At 36.0% G+C, this 26,113-nt stretch overlaps 1 protein-coding gene across 1 annotated transcript; it reads right to left on the reverse strand.

Moving 5' to 3' along the window:
• Positions 1-6,504: 6,504 nt before the first annotated feature.
• Positions 6,505-20,512, reverse strand: LOC132559575 (uncharacterized). Its single transcript, XM_060224206.1, has 5 exons — positions 20,507-20,512; positions 18,946-19,054; positions 9,890-10,100; positions 7,832-8,040; positions 6,505-7,049 (listed from the first exon to the last, which is right to left on the reverse strand). The coding sequence occupies exons 1-5, from the start codon at positions 20,510-20,512 to the stop codon at positions 6,505-6,507; spliced, it is 1,080 nt and encodes a 359-aa protein (XP_060080189.1).
• Positions 20,513-26,113: the final 5,601 nt, after the last annotated feature.

Raw genomic sequence — 26,113 nt, forward strand, 5'->3', positions numbered from 1 at the left:
AAAATTACAAACTCCATTGAATTAATTGAGTTATTAGTTTTGTGCACCTCTTCGTCTAGATTTTGACATTTATTTCAATCACTTTCTAATTTTCTCAGTTGCCTCTTAGTCTCAATATATATGTCCATAGTATCATTTAATGTGTCGTTGAAGGACGAAACATCTTAAGATTTATTCATTGTTTGACTCTAAACTCTAAATTTATATTAAACGAGACTATTCACTTGTGTATTTTGAACAATCTTATCATGAAAAACAGCCACAAAAACTTGTTGCTACAGAACTCGGCAAACTTCAGAAGAAAAAAACCCCACTTTTTCTACACATGGTTCGAAAACCCTAATTAGACACAAACTGATTAAAAAATTGCGGTGTATTTTCTATACTACGATATGTGTTGTATTGTGTATCCTGTTTTAAAGTTTTCAAATTATTTCATATAGAACCAACAAAGACACGTTAATAAAATGCACCTTTTAGTACAAATTTTGAATTAAATTCAGTACAGCCAAATTCAACTCCATCATACAGTAGTTTCGCCCAAAAAAGTAAGAGAAACAAACTAGACAAGATGGAGAAAAACATGAAGTCCAAAGTTCAATAACTTTTATAATTTTCAGTATTAGATAATGTTCAAAGAACGCCAAGTACATGTGTAACTATATTCTGAACGTCGCCATTATTCAAATGAATTAAAACTTTTCAGGTAAATAATGCAAATCCTGAGATTTGAGTGCCTATCACATTCTATTTCGAAGATTGTTAATAAAGACACATGAGTAATTCAGGTCTTTCAATACAAATTCAGAATTCTACCAACTTAGATGGAAATTGAATTATTTGAATTTTGAAAATATGACGTCACATTTTGATTTTAAATTTTATCTCTCGTCAGTATTGGTTCATAATTCAGAGTTAGAGAGCAAGAAATTCAATTTCAAAATAACAGTAAAACAATGCATTTTTCATTCTTTTAACAATAAAATACTTACCGTGGAAAAGGAATATATAATTTGAAACTTGTCCTGAAACAATTGACTGACAGTTTAGCTTTGGCTGTAACACAAATAACGCTTGGATTGATTTACAGTTCATTTTATTGAAGAACTACGGCAACATCACGTGACTAGTTAACGATTTTATTATTAGTACTAAGGATTTATCAATTATGGAGTATACCATATTTGTTTCGTTCACTTGGGCACAGAAAAGTTTTTACCCTGTCAGAGAACATTCAAAATGTTTTACAAATAAGAATACTTTTTATTGATTGTTTTTCTCGATTTACATCACATTTCATATAATCATATTTTGCATCTTGATAAGATTATGTTTAAACATATTCATGTTTTACGTTAATCTTAATGTTCCATTTCAAGTATGAATGTTGTAATTGCTTTCAATTTAACAACAGCAATAACCAATTTTTCGGAAACATGAGAGAAACAATTTGGTATCATATCTAGATATATCATTGGCTTCTAAACATATTATTAAACCAAAATCTAATTTAAGTTTTCCTAATTAATTATAACGGTTATTCCTATCGTTGTTTGTGTGAGTGACAGATGGTTATTTATCTTGATCAAACAAAATAACTGGATCATTTGAGCCAAATGCGGCTCACCTGGCTGAAAATCAATATCTTCCATACCATTAATCATGTTATATTAAACGATGACAAGAACGTATCACATTGTAAACAATATTAATACAGGAAAAGGCCGATAGTGAATACCTTCGTTTGAATGGCAAAAATGTTCTATGCTGTTACATGGGTGAAAGGAAGAATTGTTAAAAATACTGAAAAGTTTTGGGGGTGCAGGGGGCGTCAGGCTTTCATAGTACTTTCCATAGTGTGATTTTAGTTAAAAAAAAACTTGTCACTTTTTTTTGTTCCTCTTCTTTTTCCAACCTCATCACAAGCCGTCTCATTTTCTGTCTCTTTTCCCTGATGAGTGTTTCCACACCGCCTTTAGCACCCCTCATAGTATTACAGTTGTCCATAAGACAACTTATCACTTGCATCCATTCAAAGTTACATGCCTTTAACACATCACTTACCTCTTCAAAGATGTTTTTTGAAGTTGATAAATTTTGCTTTTTTGATGCCAGGTGTTCAATGACAATTTTGCCGGACGATTCATCAAAGTATTGTATCAATATATTTACAACCTTATCCATGGCATTATTTGTCGCCTCGTCCAAGTTTAGAGAGAAAAACTCCCTGAAACTGCTTCCTTTAATTCTTCTTTGAAGCATTTGGCGATACCGTGTGTTGTTATATATGTCATACTCGTCCTTGTCAAGGAAAGTTTATCGAGGGCAGCTTTATCTTCACCCATTCGTTTTGCACAGGCAATCAAATGCTCGGCCATCGAAAATGGCAAGGTATGTTCGCATATAAAAGCAGATGTTACCGACCTCAATTCAGCGGTGTTTTCCAATACAGATGGTTTGGTAATAGTGTCACATGCCCCTGGAAGTGTTGTATTTGTTTTCAATGCTTTTACTGCTTTCCTGTGACCAACATCTTCGCTGTGAAGTCGAATACTTTTTTTACCGTTGCTCGCATATTTAATAGATTTCCCACACACAATACAATAAGCAACGCCCGGAATATCTGGTTTCTTTATCCAGTCTAGCCATGCCCACCTCCACTTATTCTTAGTCTTTTTCTAAACTTTTGGTGTCATTTTTTACCGTTAGAAAGCGCATGGTCCTCTAAAACGACGCTTTCTTGTAGATGTCCCGATTATGATTAAGCCCCCCCCCCCCCCAACAACACTGAAGTATCAATATATTTACAGGGTAAGATATAACCCCAGATTTACAGGGTAAGATAAAACCTCGGATAACACTGAAATAACGATATATTCATTTGTTAGATTAAATCACCATACATCTCTAATATATCCATATATACAGTTGGTAACATTTACCACGAATTACACTAAAATACAGAATACATGGTCAGTTTATCCATATATAAGCTGTACTTTGGCGATGAAGAAAGACAAAAGTGGCGAACCTCTAGGCATACAACGACAGACAGCAGATACAAACACTATAGATTCTAGACGGTTGGCCAGAGAACCGTAAACAATATTCAAAGAAGAAATATCCCAAAATCTATGAAGCTTTACCTGCACCATGGTGCATTGACAAATGTTTTTGATGGTCGAAAGATGTGATGTTCTGGTTCAACATGTTTGTAGACATTCGTGATATCGTTCAAAACTGTTAATCTGTTTGGAAGGACGGAACAGCAAAGCGAAATAATAACTTATTCCGCGAGAAATCACCCTGTATCTAAGGCGTTGCATGTGATTTGTTCATTTGGAATGACAAAGATTACCCTGTTGTAGTTTAATACAGCCGATAGTAGATACTTCGAGGTAGGGACGCTTAAGAATACAAGACGTCAGACACTTGTTAAGGAATCTTCGCTCGAAATGGTCCTCGGTAGGCGAGTAAAGACTTTGCTTAGTTTCTGATTGGTGTTTTATGTAGACAAAGTCAAGACCCTACTACCTAACATCTAACAGATTTGAAGAAAGAACTATGCAAACAGTAAAGCGGATATTTTCAAGGACAAAGGCTGAGAGCGACCTATCCATAGCTATTATTGGGTATTGAAAAACGTCACTGAGCAATGACTAAAGAAACATTTACATAGAAAACGAACAAGAATAAGACCACGCGTTAGGGAAGGGAAAACAGCTTCTGCTTCATCGAAGACGCCCGTCAAACAAATCTTGGGCAACCAAAGTATATAACAACTCCCAACTGAAAATAATGTTAACAACAACCATCAGGCATACTAACGAGCTTCAAACACGCCCACCTAAATAAGGAAACAAGAATGTTTTCCCAAAAAGGTTCGACAACCGTAAAACTTCCTCATGCCCAACCTTCGTCCTTGTAAGTTGTCAACACTTATGAATATCAAGATATTGGGAACATGTCATCTAAATTATTAAAATGAGATTCCTTCGTTCTGAACGGTAGAAATATGCTATGCTAAACTGAATATCAGTGATGTTATTACAATGAAATATACATGCATCACGATTAAATACTGTCTAAATATGCAGGCAATCTTCATATCCCGAGCAGAATTATAAAACTTAATTATTTTGTAATTTAAGAACTTTTGAGTTATTTGAAACTTTGACTGTTATATTATGAAATGTCGTCTAGAAAAATAAATATTTTTTTTTTATTTTTTAATAAATAAATATAAAAGACTGAAAGCGAAATAAAGTTAAATATGATTTTGACATATTATACTTGACAAAGATTTAAAATTTAATGTGCTGTACATAACCCTTAGTTGTCGTACAGGTATGAGATCAGAAGTCATGCTATTTTCGTCACTTAAAATGAATATAAAGAACGGTAACTTTCTATTCTGCAGAATGTATTTGCGCCATCAAAATTGACACGACATCGTTGTACTAAGTATGAGGATATAAGAAAAGTAATTAGTTGTCTACCATAACGTCGTTCCATGACTACAGAAAGGAATTATAACAAAGCATAAAATTTAAAATCAATCACGAACTATCAAGTTTCACTTGGTAGTATGATTGTGAATTTCGAAGACTGCCATTCCATGATGCAAAATGTGGAGACTGACGTATAAAAATAGTAATAATAACGTTGAATAAGCAATCATATGTGCAGGCAGATTTTAATCAGCAACATACATGTTCCACTTCTAACGTCTATCATTAGCCTACCATGAAGAAGAAAGACTTTGAATGTGCTCCCCTTTCGTACTTTTTAAAATTTGCTTTAAACAAAACAAGAGTACTGCAAAGCGGAACAAAAAACAAAGAAGATAATTAAAAAAAATTACAGTCCTCCACCTGGTGTACTTTGATGGAAGTCAAAGGTCGAAGCAAGGTCACAGTGAATTACTTTTGGTACACGACACACCGTCTCACCATGGTGCACCCACATTTCAGTATCAAATGGTGTAGGACAAACTTTCCTTTGATAGAGGTCAAAATCAAGGTCACAGTGACCTACGTTTTGCATGGGACACGTTGTCTCACCATGGTGCATTCACATGCCAAGTTAAGTTCCAGTATGCAATTGTATGGGAGTTAGTACAGACAAGATTGCGGGGCGAACGGAAGGACAGACAGAATCGACATCAAACTATAGCCCCCCTTCTGGTTCCTGGTGGGGGACTTATTATAGGCCCATTTAAATGAGTCTCATTGTAAGTGTACAAGAGACTAGCAAAATGTTGGATGAAAAAGGAGAAGAAGAACAGGTGTTCTTGAAGAGTAAGAATAATCTGCTTCATTGGTCACATCCGCTGTGTAGACCTACACAGTGACAGTAAAGTCACCAAATATGGACCAGCATTGCAAAGAGTCTTCTGGTGTATTGTTTGTGGCTGAAGATGTACAAATTGGTTTGGTTTGGCATGATGCACACCACATGAAAACATAACTTTATGTCGTGATGATCAAGTATCATAAAGATTGGTTGAAAAAAGTAGAAGGAATTTATGAAACGATCCTAAGACGTTTTTATTTTACAGAGCCTTTGGCGAGGTAAAATGAAAAATTTGACGCGATTTTCATAAATCTCACATCAAATGGAAACGAATATAACATCCTTTTTCATCACATGGTCAAATTTTCACTCAAATTTATTGTAAAAATATTGAGTGATTGAATACTTTTGGAATGGTTAAGTATATATCATCTAATTAACCTCCATTCAGAAAAATAAAATCATGTTACAGAGATTAAATCTACAAAAGTTCATAAACATCGGTTAGAGGAAATATTCAGACAAGATTTTTATATTTCATATCATGGTGATTAAGCCTACCAAGTTTCATAAAGATCGGCTGAAAAATGTTGGAGGAGATCTCCGGACAATATTTCTATAGTGAAATAAACAAAGGGGCATAACTCTTATTCAAATCATCTAATCAAAATCCCGTTCAGGAAAACACAATTCATATCATTGTTATTAAGCCTACCAAGGTTCATTAAGATCGGCAGAAAAAATGTACGAGGAGATCTCCGGACAAATAAAAGTTTACGACGGACGCCGGACGGACGGACGGACGGACAGCGCCATACCATAATACGTTCGTCTTTCGACGGGCGTATAAAAACAAAAAAAGATAAACAGTAATGATTTAATTTTTTAATTCATTTTCAAAAAAGAATGTGAAAACATGAAGTTGATTATAGATATAAATATAACTGGAAAATACTTAGTGGTAAGAACTGACAACAGTAGTACAAAATCTCTGTTAGGTGGTGTAACGATCGTTCTATTTATAGAATACTCATAATTGAACACATTTACAGGGTAACTGGCGGTATAATGTTTTCATGGAAATAGCCATCTAGTTGCTTGTGATTTAGGACGACAAAGTACTGCTTCAAGAATGCCATTTGAGCGTGCAGTATCGAATGTTGGTCTACATACGATCTAAAGATGTCGCGCCGATGACCTCATTGTAAATTAGGTTGTAGAAACAGTAGGCGGCCCTGTCATCGTTTTATGAACGTTATCTGGGTGTACACGTTTTGTATGACGTGCTATACGGGATTTAGGTCGCCGGCAAAATAGGCGGCGCACCGATCGTTTCAGGATATTCCATTGTGTATAAATAACAGGGAAATCACACGTAACAATAATACAAATTACTGCAACAATTATTAGTATAGCGACTGCTCCTATGCTGATAGACAAAGGACGGTGATCGGGAGCACTGTACAACTTCCGCTGGTATCTATTTGTCTGTTTTGAATTAATTTTCAGATCAGCAACCGCATCTGTAAAAGAGGTTCCCAGAGAGCTTGTTGTTGTTGTTGTTTGAGCATAGCAGCAAGAAAGACAACTCGCCAGATTTGACTGGTAACAAACATTACTCTGTGTTGTTTGACTGATTGAAGAAAGTGTTTGAACAGTTCTAGTAGAATCAGTTGTTGAAGTTGAAGAACCTGTCGCGACACCACTAGAGGCGGATACAACGCTGCCGGAACATGTGTACGTGTCCGCTGGATCTGTAACAACATTTGTGGACATTTAGCAAGATCTTGGGTTGGTTGCTCTTGGTTACATTTAGGCAATATTAAACAATGGTTGTTATGTTAATTAACCTATGTAACGAGAGTCAGCCATACAACGACCAAAGTATTATCACCATCTGTTCAGTAACAACTTTTTCGTCACAATAATATTACAGAACTGTTGATTATAGTATAGAGCAAATATGACATAAAGACGGGCGTCTCCAAAACGCCTCCACGATGAGATAATGAATAAAAGCTTCGATATTTCATGATTTAAATATAAATACTAAGAACGTGTCCTACATTTAACGATGAAACATTTTTTTCTTTCAGTCAAGTTTGTCGGCATATATTTCCGATCGAAATGACTGAAAGTTAAGATGAACATTTTTGTGTGCCGCACTTGTAAGAACATTTAATATCAACTAATTTCTTTATGAATAATTATGGCGTGCTCAAAGTATGCAATATATGTAAATACATTCAATCTTAAATGTCAGTAGCAAAACTTCATATGCGGAAATACGTTTCAGAATTATTTTGATAATAAAAAACTGTAAATATAGTTATTTTCGATTGGGTCTATGTTGAGGATGTATTGAAATCGTGACAAATAGACATCATGAAAATAAAAACAAAATTAACAATAACCCATTTTATGACTTTCCACTAAAAATAAATTCAATTTTGCTGTTGGCAAAATCATGAAAAAGGGATTTTCCCAGTAGACGTTCATTACGTATCGTACTGTGTGTACATGTCCAAGATCGTACCTATGACACAGTAGCAAACTGCCGGGAGATGACGGTTACAATGCTCAGCATACCACTTGTGTTCTGTTTTTTGCAAAAAGACGCAATACTTGTAAGACTGTGGCTCATTGTTCGCCCAGTTGGTATATGTTAGAGTGTCTTCATTCCATGTCGTGAAGACTCCATCATGATTGCTGTCCATTACACCAATGTAAACGCTATCAGATGCACTGCAAGTGAAGAAAAGTGTGATATTGCAACACATCAGACGGCCTTTCATATTTGATATAGTTGTTTGACTTTTACGTGCGATCAAATTTGCATGAAGGATACCTGGTATACGATAAATTACTGTATCTGCAAGTCTAGCAATTTATATTACTGTAAAATTAATAATTCTCGTTGGAAACTTATTTTCATTGCTTTCGTGGGTAATCTTAATCCACAAATTCATATGTCCACACACTGTTAAAACAAGCAGAGGTAGATTTGAGCTTTATTTATCCACGAAATCAAATGAAAATAAAAAATATATGATTTTGCTGTACAGGCTGTTTTCTGAACGCTTTTGTATGATGCCGACCTATTTGCATGATCTCGATTTGACTTTAAAGATACTACTCAAATAGATCAATGGATCACTACGTTATATTTACACAAATTTGAACGAAATGATGGAATTTGTCGTTCCTGATTGAAACCATGATACGTATTTAAGATGTATTCTTGAACAATTATTTTCCTGTCATAAACTACTACAGTAGGAAATAGTTATGTATTGTATGTACGCACTTACATTCACAAAAAATGATATTCCAGACATACTTAATTCAGATCAAATTTTATGAAGTAAATTTACTGGACACAAAAAATTAAGGATTATAAATATATGGGATTTCTTTTCTGCCATAAATTAAGCTTTACATTGACCACTGCTTTATCACCAATACATTCACAGTAACTTTTCGGTAACGATTTAGCCGTGCAACCTACAGTAAATGTGCGACAAGACATCATGTAACACAGGGTTAAATCAAACTGTATGTTGTGAGCTTATTGAAAGTCTGTGAACTTAACGTCTTATCAATGAAGAAATTGTGTATTTGGTTTGAACATCCTGACATTTTGCGTTCTGTTTTGGCCATTTGTTAGCATGAGACGTCACATGACAGCTGCAGAGGCTGGATGCTACAAGTAAAACAGAGGTTGGCCTCAGAGACTATAGATACCGGGATGAAATCTTTCATCTAAATATAAGACCCTTTCCGGATGCTGTCGTCCCGGAGTTTGCACTGATGGACGGCATGATCGAAATGGACTTACCTTCAACCAGAAACTATCGAGCGGATGGACTGATCTAGTCCTACATAGGAAATGTTACAGAAACGCATTATCGATCGTCCGTGGCTTTCTATCAGCCGACAGGAGCTTGCTGATGCTCTTCGGCAAGAATGACAACGAATGCCGCAAATGCCTATACGACGCCTGATTCGCAGCCTGCTAAGACGATGTAGTGCCGGTATTGGGACCAATTGAGGATACCGTCACTACTGATAGTAATGCTGAACCGGCTGAAGCATTTTGAACGTTTCAGCGCGCCATTGAGACTTTTAACTTTATTTTAAAGGAATATGAACTTTTTATGTAATTATACACGACAAGCTTAAATAAATTTGATTGAAAGTGGGTCGAAATTGTTCTTATTATTAGACTTAACCTTATATTTCATATTCCAAAAGCTTCTGCCTTATGAAACAGATGCATTTATCTTAACGTCATTAACTTTTTGTGCCCAGTATATATGTAGAATTCTTTTTAAATGACATAACTATCACAGCTTTGTGTAATTTGAAAACTTTTATTTTTGTAATATAAGCCCCTATTCGTTCTTCTAACTTCATACATAGATCAAATGCGTAGTCATTTAAGTTTTTTCTGCTGAGAAGATAATATTTTATATGATTTTTTATTGTGATATTCTGCTTCTGCAAAACGAGGAGGCCTTGTCATTGCAAATCTTTCGAGTAATATTTTGAAACACGACATCAACGTTTTGACCGAGGGGTCATTTATACACACCTCCATGTCGAGTCCATTGCAGCCGTCACTGTGGCATGGTGCAATGCAGAAGGTATATTTGCAAGCGTTCCGCCGTTTGTTTGACACATCAGTTCTTGGTAGATGGAGGATTCGGGTGAATTTTTCAACCAGTAACACCACGTGACATTGTTGTTCACATAGGAAACTGCAGACGGAGTGACGTCAGGGCAGCCGACTATAGATGATCCAACTGAAAAAAGACAGGTATTTGTTATGAATAGATTCATCATGTTTTATTGATATGAATTATTTCCCCTTTTTTCCCTCAAAATCTTGGTATATAAGACTAAATAGAATATTCCGAATTATGTAATTAAACTCAAAATCGATGAAAGGGGGACAAAATGATAACAAAAGAAAGATTTACACAGAGATTAGTGAAAAAGTGGGATCATTTGAAGACCAGACATTCCGGAAAAGTTAGTATCTTCTGCTTTCTCGACGACACCGTTAGAGACACAATGTTCTAAATGAAAACCAAGTGAACAACAACGAAATCATTAGTCATTATGTACGACTTTCAAATAACCCTACACCGATCGCACAAGAAAACAACATATTTCTAAACGGAATTGTTCCTGGCGACCACAAAAATCAATCCACACTCCGTGTGATTTACTGTTGAAAAAACACACCAGTTACACTTTTACAAGTAGCAAGACGTTCTTTCATAAGCGATGATTGTGACCAAAAGAATAAACTTTAATTAAAGTTAATGAAATTAAAATAGGTCGAAATAAATAACGAGATAAAGATTTTGAGTTGCGACCAAAAGTCCAATCTATTTAGTCTATCTGTGATACTGTAGTTTTTAAAACGTCCAATTCTTCCTTTTTTTCTCTGAATCGTGAAACTATTAAAACGCAATTTTAGAGGTGGTTGTAAACCGTGGGGATATTTAAGGATCATCGTCGCATCTTACCACCTTGACATCTCAAATGCTTATTTTAATCATATTGGTTTCGTTCGTTTTGAGTTGAGTTTACTTTATCAATAGTAACATGACCAAACCAATGAATCTAAAACAACGCGCTCTTTCGTATCATATCGCTGAAACAGGGACCAATCACATACCATGATAACAGTCGTAATAAAGAAATAATTCAAATGTCATCTGACAGAGGATTGTACAAAAGACACAATGTATTAGCTACTGTCTATACAAAAGTACATAAGAGCCAATGATTAAACAAGAGTCGTATAGCTATTTAAGGGTCCTCGGATTCGTCAGTCATGCTAAGAGTATAAAGATTTGAAATTTTGGGGGCAACTGCCGTGTCTAACTGACAAAAGTATGCACTTCTACAAAAATTGATATAAGACCTTGAAGAGTACAAATTATATTCAGCATCCCGGGGCTACCATGCAATCATTGAATAATACTTATTATTCGGGTGAAATGGATGGACAGATTTTATAAGATGGACGAATCACATCCCAAACAGGATAGTCACTTCTTTTTATGTTCAAAAAGCTCAAAACTCGAACAATTATTTTAATTATCCGCTGATGTTATATATATATATATATTGAAAATCCACTGACTTACAATTTATGATTGTAAAAGACACTTAAGATAATAGCACCTTTCAATACTATAGAATGAGATTAAGTATAAACACGTAATCCATGCTGCATAATACTGTTGTTTCATCCTTTTAAAACTTTCCGTGAAGAGAAGTTGACACTTAAAGAGCGGCTGTGAAAGATGCCAAAGCCCAAACAGCGGGAAACCCCAACACCAGAACACCAAAATAAATTTCATAATTTGCAATTTGACGAAAAATATGAACCGCGCCATTCCTTATTTACATTGTAAGTGGCATATTGACCATTGACTATGTTGAGGTGTATGAGCAACAACAGTATTATGTGTATAATGGCTCTGAATGTTAAATATTTTAGTATTTACAGCCATCATACCAAGGCCATTGTTCGTATTGTTTTGACTCTGATGCATATACGGTTATAACAATGAAATATCGATTACGCAATGAAAGCTTAATCCATTTGGTTACTTAAAGGGATTAATCATATGCTGCTTGATAGGCTTTTAACACAAAACGCGATCCATCTGTAGAACGGTTGTTTAGTTCCATTAAATATGAAATATATAACTACGTCTAAAATTAACACAAAAGCTCTCGAATAAAGTTGAATATAATAGAACTGAAAAAAGGCAGATTTAATTGTTAATGCATCAGTTGACTTTTTACATATATTTTAGGACATTACTGGCTTCAATACACGTAGTTTTTGGTATACGTTGGAATGCCAGGTAACAACACAAAATGGTGTTTCAATGTCTTTGTATCTGCTAGACATTTGTGCAAGTAAGAAAGCTAATTCATCATTGTTTGTCATTAATTAACATTCAAATGGCAATCAGATTACTTTTGATATAATTCGTATTTTTGATTGGTGAAAATGCAACAAAGAAAATTTTATAATATCCCAACATCCAATAATGTTCATTTAGGTCTTCAACTTCTAGAACAACTGATCTTATTCTGAATGTACTTCTTCAAGGGTTTATTCGTAAATCTTCCTACTTTGCCCTAGTTTTATCAAATTTGAGTTAGAATCAAGATTCTGTTGATAAATCAGATTTTTTTTCTATGCAATAGAACGCTACCAGAATAAAAGGCAAAAATAATCTAAAAATGTTACACTTTGATTGGACAGCCGCAAATCTCCATAGCAACCGCAAAATGTATTCTTTTTAAAATAAAAGATGTTTACATCCTATATTTCACAATATCAAGACAATATGCTCTAAGAATAAAATGTTTGGGAATTGTTTTCATGGTAATAAAAGGAAGGGTTGCTTGTTTGCTTTTTCTTTTGCAGTTTTTACTCAAATGTCTTTTCAAAAACTACGAAACAGGCTGAATTATTTATCTTGGAGTCCTAAAACTCAAGAAAAGTGATCCATCAAGTCAGCATTCACGAAATGAAGATATATGACTTGTGGTGATAATTCGTAGAAAATTTACTTTCCATAGTTACATCCAAGAGAAGTACCACAGCAACGGAAAAACTGTGAAATTGTTGACGATAAAACCCGAACTACGAATCATCTACATTGTCACAAAATGAACCCTACAGGGAATAGATACAAAACGTCATATGAAGCGATCTACTTTCGGACAAATAAAGCTATTGGTAACTAAGGATATCAAAATGTCAATGTGAATGTTATCACGTTCGATTTTGTTTCATATGAAATTATGCTCTATTTTCGGTCAAACATTCTTGATACAATATTTAAAGAGCAATGTTCCCGGTAACACTTACCTTTTTGACAATACCACAATGTAATAAACATCTGTAAAATCTGTAATGAAAACGAGATTTATTTGTAACTTGTTTAAAACATAATATACAATAAAAGGAACGAGACAGATTAGAAGATAATAAATAAAATAAATTGTTCAAACAGGATAATCAAGACACAAATATATCAGGTAAGAGCACAAATGAAAATTAATGATACTATCCATTTGAATTTAATACTGAACTACTCTACCAGCTAGGGGCTGTTGCGTATTTAGAAACCAAATGGTTCTTATCACATTTCCAACGAGGTGTGATATTAGAAATCTGTAAAGAATCGTATAAACCTAGAAAAATACCAAGAGTGTTGATTTGTACATCTGACATTTGACTATATCAAATAATTGTTGATCATTATCGTAATTTTCAAGGGAAATGTCTAGACCACACCATAATTTCAGTAAGGTATTTTTCTAATTTGGGATAAAAATTCGAGTGAATAAAAATACATACATATGACAGACGAAACGTCGACATAGCGTCAGCAGAATACATGTCCTCTTGTTCCTACCAGCTGAACGAGTCTGGTGCGCTCACGTCTTGTAGAGCGAGATCCTAGCTTAGGCTACAGCGACACACGTCGATCATTATTGAAGCGTAAGCCTCTTGTCCAACTCTTCTCATGCGTATTTCTACCCTCAGTCGACTTTTCGGAAGGGTTGGGTTAAAGTGGTGACATTTAAATCTTTATATCTGATAATACTTCACCAAAAGAATATTGTAATATGATATTTTCGATGTTTAAACGAATACGGCCTTGGTGTCATGTAACGTACTAAGTAAATAATAACAATAACGGGAATCTGTTGAATTTCAATTAAAAAATCAATACAGTGTATTTTAAATGGTATTACACGGCAAGCCATTACGAAACTCACTAGTTTTATGTCATATAAATAACATCGTCACTGTTTTAGTTCATTGGCAGGATTTAACATTTCTCAAAACATTGATTTGTTTTCTATACGACAGATTGATTTTTTCCGGGATGTTCCTATGGTTACCAATAGCTACAAAAAGGTTAAAACAAACTATATATATTTTTCTGTCTGTGAATAAAGAAATAGAATCATGAAAAGATATATACTTACCCATATAGAATTGAAGAGAAACACTTTCAAATTGGATATTACGATCGGAATGCGGGGCTGGGTTACAAAGATGTGTGCTTTTGCATTAACGTTTGCAACTCGAGAAATACCAATGAGCGATTTTGCAACTGGTACTGACGATGTCACCCATTATTGTAACCCCGATTACAAAGGTGGGAGCAGATTATAAAATTAGTAAACCCAGATTACCAGAACGTGTGCAGAGTTGTCGCTATTATAACCGGATTACCATAGTGGGTATTTTAGTTAACTACGTATACTATACAGTATGAAACCTTTTTTCAGAAATGGGGCGTGATAACAAGTGATGGTCTACTACAAATGTTGTGGATAATTGTTTTATGCCAATAATGACATGTGCATTTGTTACTAAGATTGCTGACGAATCCAAGGAAAAGACCACCTGTTCCTGACTGAGCGGGATGCGTTACAAAAACCACTTTTCTGGCCGATACATCAACGTAATGACATTTAAACTTCCAACTCTTGAACACTAGATCAAGATAATTGCGTTTTGTCTGTGTTTTCAAGCTATATGATCATCACGGAAGATTTGATGCATTTTTAATTATTCTGTTACAAACAGTTGCTAAATCTATGTTTCAAACAAATCACTTACTGCATTGGTTATTTTCGAAGGTTTAAATATTCGAGGCTCTACCGAAATCTTTGCAACAAACAGGCTGTATATAATTCACGACAGTTTCGAAGAAGACGATAATTTACTCTATTTAAATTGTGTTCTTTTTTGTATTCACTTTGACCGATTTCATCCTACACTAAAAAGCGGAAATTACATAACGAAAACCTTCAACCTAGCAATCTGTACAGTACTGGTACGTGTTATATGTACTTTAGCGTATAATTCAGCCCATTAGTTTGTCTTGTAGTTATTTACACTCAGAAGTACACAATGCACGAAATCACAATAGAATGGACAAATCAATTCAGCTTGGCATGGATAATAACCTAATTATAAATGTTCAAGTCTTTCTTTCTCGTGGAATTATGTAACAATCATTTGAACAAATTGTTATATTTGGAAACCATCGCATTTACTGCGTTATTGAATATTGTTGATTTTTCAGCGGTCGAATGTTTACATAGTTTCGTAGATATACAATTGTAAAACAAACGTTTAAACAAATATTGAAATAACATTAAAGAATCAATAGACAGAGAGAATGCCAAATATGGACATGTACTTTTGGAGAGCACAGTTACCGAACATCATACACAGGTACTTTTTTTTCTAAATATTCCATAATGAAAATTAGGAAATGAATTAAAATTTGGGTGTGTGTGCACCACCCCATCTAGTTTCTGACACAAACTTACTTAGATAAATTTGGAATTTCTAGCAGTCGCCTCCTATGATACTAACAATTCAGACTCATTAACGTGTCATTGTAGACATACTAGTTAATAGCAAAAGTCAAAAGGTCAACATTGATTGGAAGAAATGTCAAAGTCAATATAGCGCCATAATTTAAATAATTTCGTAATTTCATAACAATGGAATTGGAAAACCACACTTAAATCACTGAGTTAACAATACATCCATATTAAAGAAAATGTCATAGTATCACTATTTGAATTACATCATAGTGTGATAAAACTCGTATGTAATATTTAAGGTGCGGTGTTTGGCAGTAAGGACGAATTGCAATTTTTATATTGGGAAATGTCCTCGGCAATTCGGCCTCTCTGTCCGGCCCCTAGTAATGTGAAACAGTCGTATTTTTTCTCCTCCCATGGATCGACCGGAGGCCACCGTTACCGTGGTGATTCTGGCCTTCTGTTCTGATCGTTTTGAGAAGGTTAGGAACCAAGCTACTTATAACAAATGCTAACGACTTGTCTTATAGTACGGATGGGAAGTCGCCCTCTGGTTAACGCTGAGTCAGGGTTTTCTCTAACGGGGGAGTTTGGCTGTATGTCGCGTGAGAGAACGGACGGGTTTTCTTTTCCCTTACATTTGTATTTTCATCGTATACCCAAATATACATTCAGTAAGGACGCTAGCGGGGAGCACCAAGGAAGTTTATATATGACAAACTCAAGCAGTAAGGGAGCTCAAGGGTCAGCACACATGCAGTCCTGTGTATGCTGTGTGGCTAGTGTGTGAATCTGGGTATAGGTAGAATAGTGTAGACGTAAGGAGTACGTGACAATTATTGGTGTACTGTCGGTGTCTATATTCTCGTGGTAGTAAGGGTGTAAGCTATCTCGGTCTAGTAAACACATGGGCATAAGTAGTTTGGCTGTAGACGGTAACGGAACACTAGTTAGGCTGTCTGTCACGTTTTCAACAAGTAGGCGCACTGTAGGTTTTGTTGAATTATTATTTTCTGTTCCCCTATATATCTGAATTAGCTCTTTATTTTTTTTAAGTGTTACTCTTTTCCTGTATATATTTCTCAGTACAGGTTGTACGTGATCACGGGAAGTGATTGCTCAGACATAGGCAATGTCCCTGAGCTAGAAAAGGCTATATATTTCATTTTATATATATTTGCTCTACTAGATTATTGTTAAACTCCGTTAGGGGTAGGTATACCCATTTGGAATCGCCATTGACGACTGGGTCGAACCATAGGCGACACGTCACAATAGTTAATGAATATGGACATATTCATTAACTATTGTGACGTGTCGCCTATGGTTCGACCCAACATATTCATTAACTATTGTGACGTGTCGCCTATGGTTCGACCCAGTCGTCAATGGCGATTCCAAATGGGTATACCTGTGTACGCAATTCTCACCTTAAGTGCATAGTGTGAAGCCGTGGGCGACACCTCCATATGAGTCCTTCTCTAGAATCATAGATTCTTTTATTTACTAGGGTACACATACATATGGAAATTACGAAAATTTATTGAATTTATTTATTTATCACTTCTTTCAATGACTTTAATTTCCTCAGTCTTGCCCTTAGCACCACAGTAGTCCTCAAGGACGAAACAGCGGTATAGTGTAGTTAAATTCATGGTATTGAAAATAGATTATTTCATTATTGTACAATCAAAACGTAAATTGCCGCTTGTAAGCCCAGCCTCATCAGATGATGGGGTATTCAAATCGCTCTGCGTCTGTGGTCCGTCCGCCCGTCCGTAAGCAATTTTTGTTATCGCTAATTCTTGAGAAGAACTGGAAGCATTTTTCTCGCATATGTAGTAGGTTCTCCTTGGTCCTCAGTCGTGCCTTCTTAATATGGTTGTCTTGACCTTGATAAAGAAACAACCTGAAACTTGCCACATTGACCAAAACATTTAGTTGGGAAATAAATGACCATAATTTCTTAAAGATTGACCTTGACCAAACAACCCATTAACTTGAATTTGTCCAAGACTATTTGTTGATTACTAAGTGTACAAAGTCCCTGGTAGGGTCTAAACAGTAAGCACTGAAGAATTGAGTAGGCAGAGCGAAGTCACGCGTGTAATTCCATGACCTGATGAACTGCGCCTCATTGCAACATATACTTATGGTCACGTTACATTAAATGATCGTTAAATCCATTATCTGTCGTGGTATAACGGTGTATCAATGCACATCACTGTCGATTGAATTTCCATTATCTCTAAACTGAGTTGACGAATGCTTAAAATGTATAGATTGATGCAGGAAGAGAATACAGGGAGACCCAATGAGTTTATCATCGTTCTGTTATATATTTAAATGACCACTTTAACAGCAAAATCGAAGTTCTGTAAAACTAATACCCATTTTTTCATTGTATTTATCAAGGCTTGATTTTTTTTTACTGAAATTCAACAATGACTGATAATCAGATATTTTCATTGTACTGACCTTGGTTGCATACAAATTGGGCAGACGTTAACAATGATATATCAACAAAGTTTATCTGATAAAATCAATAATATATACTCAGCAACCGAAACACTTTCAATAGGTGTAGAGTTGTTCTAATTTGTGTATTTGTATAGGTCATAGATTGATATCAGATTAAAGATTTACCTCAAAAAGCCCAATTATACTTTTTTCTTTTGAACCTACATCGCATTGCCTTAAATATGAATAGATAATGAATGCCATTTTTAGAGGTGACGTGAAATCATTTTATTGACAATGGAAGTGTATATGGTATTTGGGTGAAAATGTATTTAAGCCATCACAAATATAGCTCTCTCGAAAATCTGAAGTAAAAATCTAAATGGTAAATATACCAATTTTGTCCTATCAAATCAACTGATACTGTAACATTCTTGTATTTTCGTTGCTCTGGATTTTCGTGGTTTTTCAAATAAGTACAATTTTGTTGAAAGTTCAGAGGGGCCAAGCCATTGCGATAATTATGCAAGGTCGAGGGCAAGTACAGGTTGCTAGACATTTCGGTGTCTATATTTGCACTTTAGAACGTCTTGTTAGACGTCTAAGGGAAACTGGGCGGTTTGCTGACATAGCTAGGTCTGGGCGTTTGCGTAATCGGCACGTTACTGCAACTGATTGTGTCCTTCATACAATAGGTACTTATAACCGTCATATCCATGCAAAAACTGTCAGGAACCGATTGCGGGAAGTTGGTTTGCGGATATGTCACGGGGTAGGTCTGCCACTTACCGCTGTTCGTCGCCAGCATCGTATGGCTTGGGTGGCGGCACATGCCCCCAGAATATTCCCTTTGAGGCATTGGAGGTGGGGCTTGTTTACTGATGAGTCCCAGTTCACCCTGTTTCGAGCAAACATTCGACGTCGTGGAGAATGTTAGGATAGGATTTGGGACGGATCGGTTATGGTGGATGAATCTCACATGGAGTTAAATCACCACTGGTTGTGTTAGCGGGTAGTTTAACAGCTCGGTATAGACATGAGACTCTCCGAACCCATGTTATGTTGTCCATTTATTGCAACTTAACCACCTCATATCCAGTAGGAAAATGCTCGGCCCCATGTAGCGAGGATGTGTTTCGATATTCAGAAATTGGCAGTACATATTAAATTACGGCATCTAAAAATCACTGTTTCTCGACAGTTAAAGTCTAGTAATTGCAACTAATGGTCAGCGAAAGCAATGCTAACTAGCCTGTAACACGAAAGTTGGATAACATAATATCTATGACGCACGTGGAATCATCAAAAAGGCATAAAAAGAGAAAAAAATTGGATAATAGTCTTTCCTCCCGACAGTTATGAAACTGGTTGCCATGACAAACATTCTGAAAGAAAAGGTTGCAAAGACACAAAATCCGCTAACGCAAATACAATCCCAAACAGATTTTTTTCTCCGAGTGCAGGGGTGATAATTGACATTTTTAACTACGAAAGTTGTGGAGTGGTGGAGTTTTCCTTTCAGCGTGGTTTAAGAGATTTTTTATCTTAAGTTATTTCTGATGAGAAAATGCTCAATACTTTAAGGATATACTCTTCTGTATGTAAAACATGAATCAATGTCACATGACTTCCAACCAAATATCATGGACTTTATTGTTGTTATGTACAGTTCTACTTGTAAGGTGAAAGAAAAGGATTCATATGACGTTTTAAAACATTCGCAGACTAGATTTATTGATGACATAAGGGACTTATACCATTTGTTTACTGACGTTAATCTGTGGCTAAGTTTTACATGGTGGGTGTTGTCAATGAAGCAGAAGATGGTTACAGTTTCAGAACACCTGGTCTTTTTCCTGTACTTTTTCAGGAGACTCCATGTCAATTTTTCTGTAACTCATATTTTAAAGTGATTTGAGTCTGGATTGTGATTTTATTAACGTTGTTGTTATTTCCTTACTATTTTTATGCGCAAAGTAATCATTCAGATTGAGCATTTTAATATATTGATTAAGAGACACGAACACGGTTATTGCAAATTATTGTTGTTACAAGTAATTAGAAGTTTTAAAAATTAATTGACAATATTGCGATGAATGCTTAATGAAAGATTTAAGTTGGTTTACATAATAAACCACCTAATCTGAAATCCAATAAGACTTCATCGTACGGTCATATAGTAGTATTGTCCAAGTCGACTATACCTAATGCTTTGAAGATGAGGTTGGTAGCGAAATATACTTTACCTGACGTTGGTCTTCAACCTTTTGACTTAAGGATGCAAAGACTTACTGGTTTCCAAATTAATGTAGTATCAATGGTAAAGGATACTGACTATGTGGGCACATACCCCCATGGTTCGCTGACCATTAGGACATTGGCAATAATAATATGATTTGTCGCACATCACAGAGTCACTGTTTGTGACGATTAGAAAATGTTTATGGCAGCTAAGACACGTTCAGGTGTTGAATAGGATTGGTTATTCCATGACGCTATTTATGTCGTTAGCGAGTGGAAAGTAACTATGATAATCTTACGTAGGCCTAGTATTCAACTTTTCCAGGTCGATCAGTATGTGACATATTCTTATGATAACTTATTTCGTCTAGCAGACTTACGGAAGTATTGTCTTTCCGAAACATTAATTACGTACACATAAGAAAATGGTTGAAATGCAATTCACATTTTGAATAAACGCATGTGAAATAATCTGACGGCGAAATACAAATCATAGCCTAGGCATATACAATAGTATATTGAAAATTTGTCTTTTTGTGACCTCCATTGGTTCGCTTCAGCCATTTTGAATAGTATGCAAGGTTCAAATAAATATATCCTTTGTAATGATAGAGCTGTTTACAGAACTGGTCATGCAGTCTCTTCACTGGATTGCTATCAAAGTATCTTAAAGATATTCATAATAGACTTTTTATTTTTAGTTTTTTATTTTACAAAGATCGAAGTAAGAAATAAAGTTTATGAATATAAGGTCCGTTTTTACTTATTTTCCAGGGATTTAGGCTAAAGGTCATTCACGATAAATAAGGAAAATATTTCTTAAATGTTATAATAGTATAAATACTCATCAAATGAGTGTTAGTGATAAACTGTTTTGTTGTGACCTGTTCCCCATAGATCTATCATAGACTGAAATTGTTCATTGTCTTCAACATCATAAGCAACCAGCATTACGTAAGCGTGTAATCTTGGTGAAATTCTACTTCTTTTGTAGGTTGTTATTGTTGAAATATGATTCCGTTATAAACTGATAGATCACTATGAAAATGCAAATTTAATAATGTATTAAGATTAAGTTCACTACTCATGAGCTAATGAATAGCCATGGATATACTCCATATTTAAAAACAGAATACTTTTTTCGGAACACATGATATAGGCCGCAGTGGTGCATTTTGTCTTTCTATGTCTATCTGTTCTTGGTTTATATGCCACGAATCAATCTTGTTTGAAATTTTAAACATATGCTGTTGATGTGTACATTTTCGCATCAATCTATTATCCAATTTTAATAGCTATTTGGTTTTAAATTAATACAGAATTTAAAGTAAGAATTCCTGAATTTATTTTTCTGGATATTTGTCATATTTTGATTTGATTTTATTTTACCGTCACACTCATTATTGAAGTTACTTCGTGTGAACTATTTTGGAACACCGCGAGAACACTGCAGTGAAATATTATCACTAATGAGAATGAGCATGATATATTTGAATGTTCCCAAAGCAAAACAAGATTACTTGAAGGCACCAAAAAGATTTATGGTCAAACACGGTGTAAATGATTCAGTGTTTGCACCTTTTCAGGTATTAAAATCCATAGCTGTTAAATTTACTCTCACCAAAATTTACCAAAAGAAGAAATAAAGAAAAGAAAATAACCAGCCTCTCGCTCCTGTATTCTCCCGCAACATTTTCCGAAGAACTGCTTTTCAAATTGGCGTGGCCTTACGTCTCAATACTCACTAATCATGGCAATGATATGTCATTAATGTCAAAGTGACGTGGATTTTATTCTCCGATGACTTTTTATGGATATCAAATATACACGATTTTTTCTTATATACACAAAGAGAGAGAGAGAGAGAGGAGCTTTTATTTGCACATGCGCATTTGGTTTGTCTTTCGCCAACGCAGTATCTCATATAAATATGATTTCGGTTTGTACAATAAGTAGGTTTTGCAAATTACATCGAGAGAGCTGACAAACATGGCGGAAGGTAAGAATGTTTGTCGTAATATAGATGTGCCCTATCTATGTAATGTAAATTTTAATTTATTGAGGATAATATGTTATTTGGAGCAAGAGAAATTTGAGTGTATGCGAATTAATCCAAAGAGACAAACTGCTGATGAAAACAGTACCCAAAAGTATGCATATGTCGTTATGCAGTCTTGTTCCTGAACTCTTGCTGAACTGCGCCGCCTTAAAAGAAAATAATTACTATGACTTTACATCATATATTTACACTTGTAAATTGTCACCTATAACAAATCAGGTGATTTCTCGACAGCAAGTTTTTTTTTTACTGTTATGTTATACAGTTGTCATCGAGAGAAAAAAAACGGAGAACGTCTCGGTAACAATTTTCCTGTTAAATTTTCAGAGCATTGGTATTATCTCCGTTTGTTTTGTTTTTTATTTAAAAAAAAATTATGACTCTAGATAAGGACACATGACAGCAATTGTAATGTCAATGCATTTTCCAGAAATTTGCCTTTCTGCCTTTCCTATATTCTTAAATATAATTACGCTTAAAGTTATTTCATGTCTATACTTCTATATGCGGTACTGAACTGAATGAAATGTTGATGTTGTCACGTACATCTGTATGTTACCTGAATATTGTGGTGTTGTGTGGGTCACGTGAGCAAATGTGTGAGCAGTAAGCGTAAACAGCAAGTTTCGCCTGTCCAGGTGGGCAGTACGGCTGTTGTGTAATGTCACCTGTTTACCTGTTTCATGGGAAATTGGTGTCATTTTTGGCATGAAAAGGAGCCCAGATATTTGACTGGGGTAAGTATTCTTTCTGTCTTTAGTAATATGCGGTTTTCTGTGGTTATTTATGGCCATATTTTCCATGTCCTTATCATAGTTCAAGCCCATCTATTATCGGTGCGTGTTCGTTCATGCGTAGCTATCAGGATTGTAAAATGCAGGTTTAATTTCTGGATATAACGTTGAATTTGCTTCTTTTGTAGTTGAAGTTCTCATTGTACATCTATATTTGCTATTATGTTGATGATTTAGTTGTTGTATAACTGCTAACTACCCATAGAAATGTTGTTACGTTCGAGTGAAATATGTATGGAAGCCTAGAGTGGTAGTCGTGTGCGCGTGAACTGGCGAGTGATTGCATAGGTTAAAAAAAATTTATGGAAGGCCGGAGTTGCCTTATTTGTTTCATGTAGCGATATTGTACTTTTGTTGAAATTTGATATAGAATCTCATCACGCACCGTATAATGTAGTCCTTGTGTATTATCATACACAGAAATCATAGAATGTTAGTAGCGAATAACGGATTATCACAAAATTGTAATTTGTGGAAAAACTTTATAGGTTAGTTATGGTAACTATAACGTTTCTCTTTAAAGCTTCACTTGGCGGGTACAAGATTAAAGAATGCAAAAGAGTACAGAAGGTCAGCATTATTGGAGCGCCAGGTCTTCCGCATGCAGTAACGGGACCGATTGACGTTACAGTCAGCTGCAGGAGGGATTGTCTCCAGAACAGACTGGCATGTAATTCCTCGGGAGAACTTTTAGTGTTGATATCCCAGCCACCAGCTCCACAGAGGGAGAGATGCGCGATATGTGTGCATCACTAGCAAGCCGTCAGTTAGGAACTGAGTTATGTCACTTCTTAGAAACTGAGAATCGGACTAAAGAGTCGGTTTGTTCGAGCCTTGCATCCGCAAATTTACACACTGTGGCTGTGTATTTGTGAAACATTCCTGTCGGTGAAGAGACTGTAGATATCTTTATATGTTGCTAAGTTGTATGAATGGAGTACGATTGTGAGTGCGAGTATGTTGATAGTTTTCTGTGTGTTTTCTATGTAAATAAACTGTATTATATGTTCACTGTGTTATATCTCTGTGTTGATTTCCGGATATGCTGGGCAGAGACTCGTCCAACGTTACAAAATTGGTGGCAGCGGTGGTATAACCAACGTTTAGTATTTCTGGAATGACACCCAGGGTATAGTTTAGGTTAGATTGCTTGACATTTCCCACATCATATCGTGCTCTTCTTTGTTGTATTTTCGTGACACCCCGAATCCTACAGATATAAGTAAGCCTTTCAGGTAAGAAGATATATGTCAGTGGTTTGACAAGTGCAGACAAGGTAAGTGGGTGTCGTTTCTGTATAGTTTTGTTTTTCAGTTTAGTATTGTTATCTGTTGGTGATATTAATTGACAATATGTCGAAGGTCCAGGAGCTCAATGCAATTGGAAAGGAATTGGGGTATGACGGTACCAAGTTACAATAGTTCATACGAGAGGAGCAGGCCAGAGAAAGAGAAGATCGTGAAAAAGAGAGGCGGGAACGCCAAGCGCAAAGAGAAGCTGAGTTTACTTCGAAGATGGAAGAAGAGAAGAAAGCTATGTTTGTTGCGCAGGCCAAAATAGAAGCAGAGAGAGAAACCAGAGCGAAACGTGAAGTAGACGACAAGTTGAAGCTGATTGCGGAAGAGGCTAGAGTAGAAGCAGAACGGGAGGCCAGAATTGAAGAGAGAGCCCAAAGGGAACACGTACGCAAGATGGAACTCCTTCAGGCTGGAATGGGAACTCAAGAAGAATCGTTTGCGTCTACTCCTCGAGAGAGGTCTGTGCATAGAGGTCCTAAGTTACCTGCCTTTAACGAAAACAAAAGACAACGTGGACGTTTATATACAGAGATTTGAAAGGTATGCTACAGCTCAACATTGGAAGAACGAAGACTGGGAAGCGAACCTGAGCGCGCTTTTGAAAGGAAATGCGTTAGATGTGTTCTCACGTTTGCCCGTTCAGCAGCCCCTGGAGTTTGATGAACTCAAGAAGGCACTCCTCAAAAGGTTTGAGATGACGGAGGAAGGATTTAGAAAGAGCTTTAGGACATCAAAACCCGAAGGAAGCGAAACATTCGCTCAGTTTGCCAACCATATTGAAAATTACCTTGAGAGATGGATAGAGCTGACGAAGACTGAGAAGACATTCAAAGGGTTCAAAGATCTGATTCTTAGGGACCAACTTCTCCACTGCTGTAATCAGGATCTGTCACTTTTCCTAAAGGAGAGGGTTCCGACTTCAACTGAGGAGATGGCCAGGCTCGAGCCAACTCGTTGTCTTCGAAAGAACATGGCCAGAAAAGCGGAGGTCAAAAGACGCCATCCCCAGCTGTTCCATCATCGGGAAACTCGTCTTCGGAAACAACATCAGTGAAGAGATCATCTGGCAGTTTCTTCTGTAAGAAGATGGGTCATGTAGAAAGAGATTTCCGCAAGAAGAAAGCTGGTTAGAATAGAGTAGCCTCTATATCTCAGGTACAGGGAAGTGGGACTGACAGGAAGAAGGTGCCAGGGCACGCAATGTCTTCGGAACCCCAACAGCCCGTGAAGTTGGAACAGAATGGAAGCACCACGCAGACTCTGAGTGTAGCGTGTAATATGAAAGTGTCAGGGACAGATGCCATGCACGTAGTATTTGGTCGGGTAGAAAGGAAGCTCGCCACTGTTCTTAGAGATTCTGGTTGTGATGGAATAGGTGTCAAGAGAAGTCTCGTAGAACCCCAGAAGATTACTGAGAGGTCAAAGAATTACTACCTGGCAGATGGTACGTTCATCAAGTGTCCTCTGGTAAATCTGGAAGTCGACACGCCATACTCCAAAGGAAACACGGAAGCTTGCGTATTGGATTCGCCCATTTATGATTTGATCGTCGGTAACGTGAGGGA

This window comes from Ylistrum balloti, unplaced genomic scaffold (genome assembly GCF_031769215.1).
Source record: "Ylistrum balloti isolate Yb309-2 unplaced genomic scaffold, AGI_CSIRO_Ybal_v1 Utg370936, whole genome shotgun sequence".
Classification (NCBI taxonomy): domain Eukaryota; kingdom Metazoa; phylum Mollusca; class Bivalvia; order Pectinida; family Pectinidae; genus Ylistrum; species Ylistrum balloti.

Excerpts from the sequence above, each read along its gene's own strand:
- LOC132559575 (XM_060224206.1), bottom strand. Across the intron at positions 8,041-9,889 it reads GCAATGGACTCGACATGGAG|TGCATCTGATAGCGTTTACA; the intron begins GTGTGTATAAAT and ends CTTCACTTGCAG. Across the intron at positions 7,050-7,831 it reads AGTTTGCTACTGTGTCATAG|ATCCAGCGGACACGTACACA; the intron begins GTACGATCTTGG and ends ATGTTGTTACAG.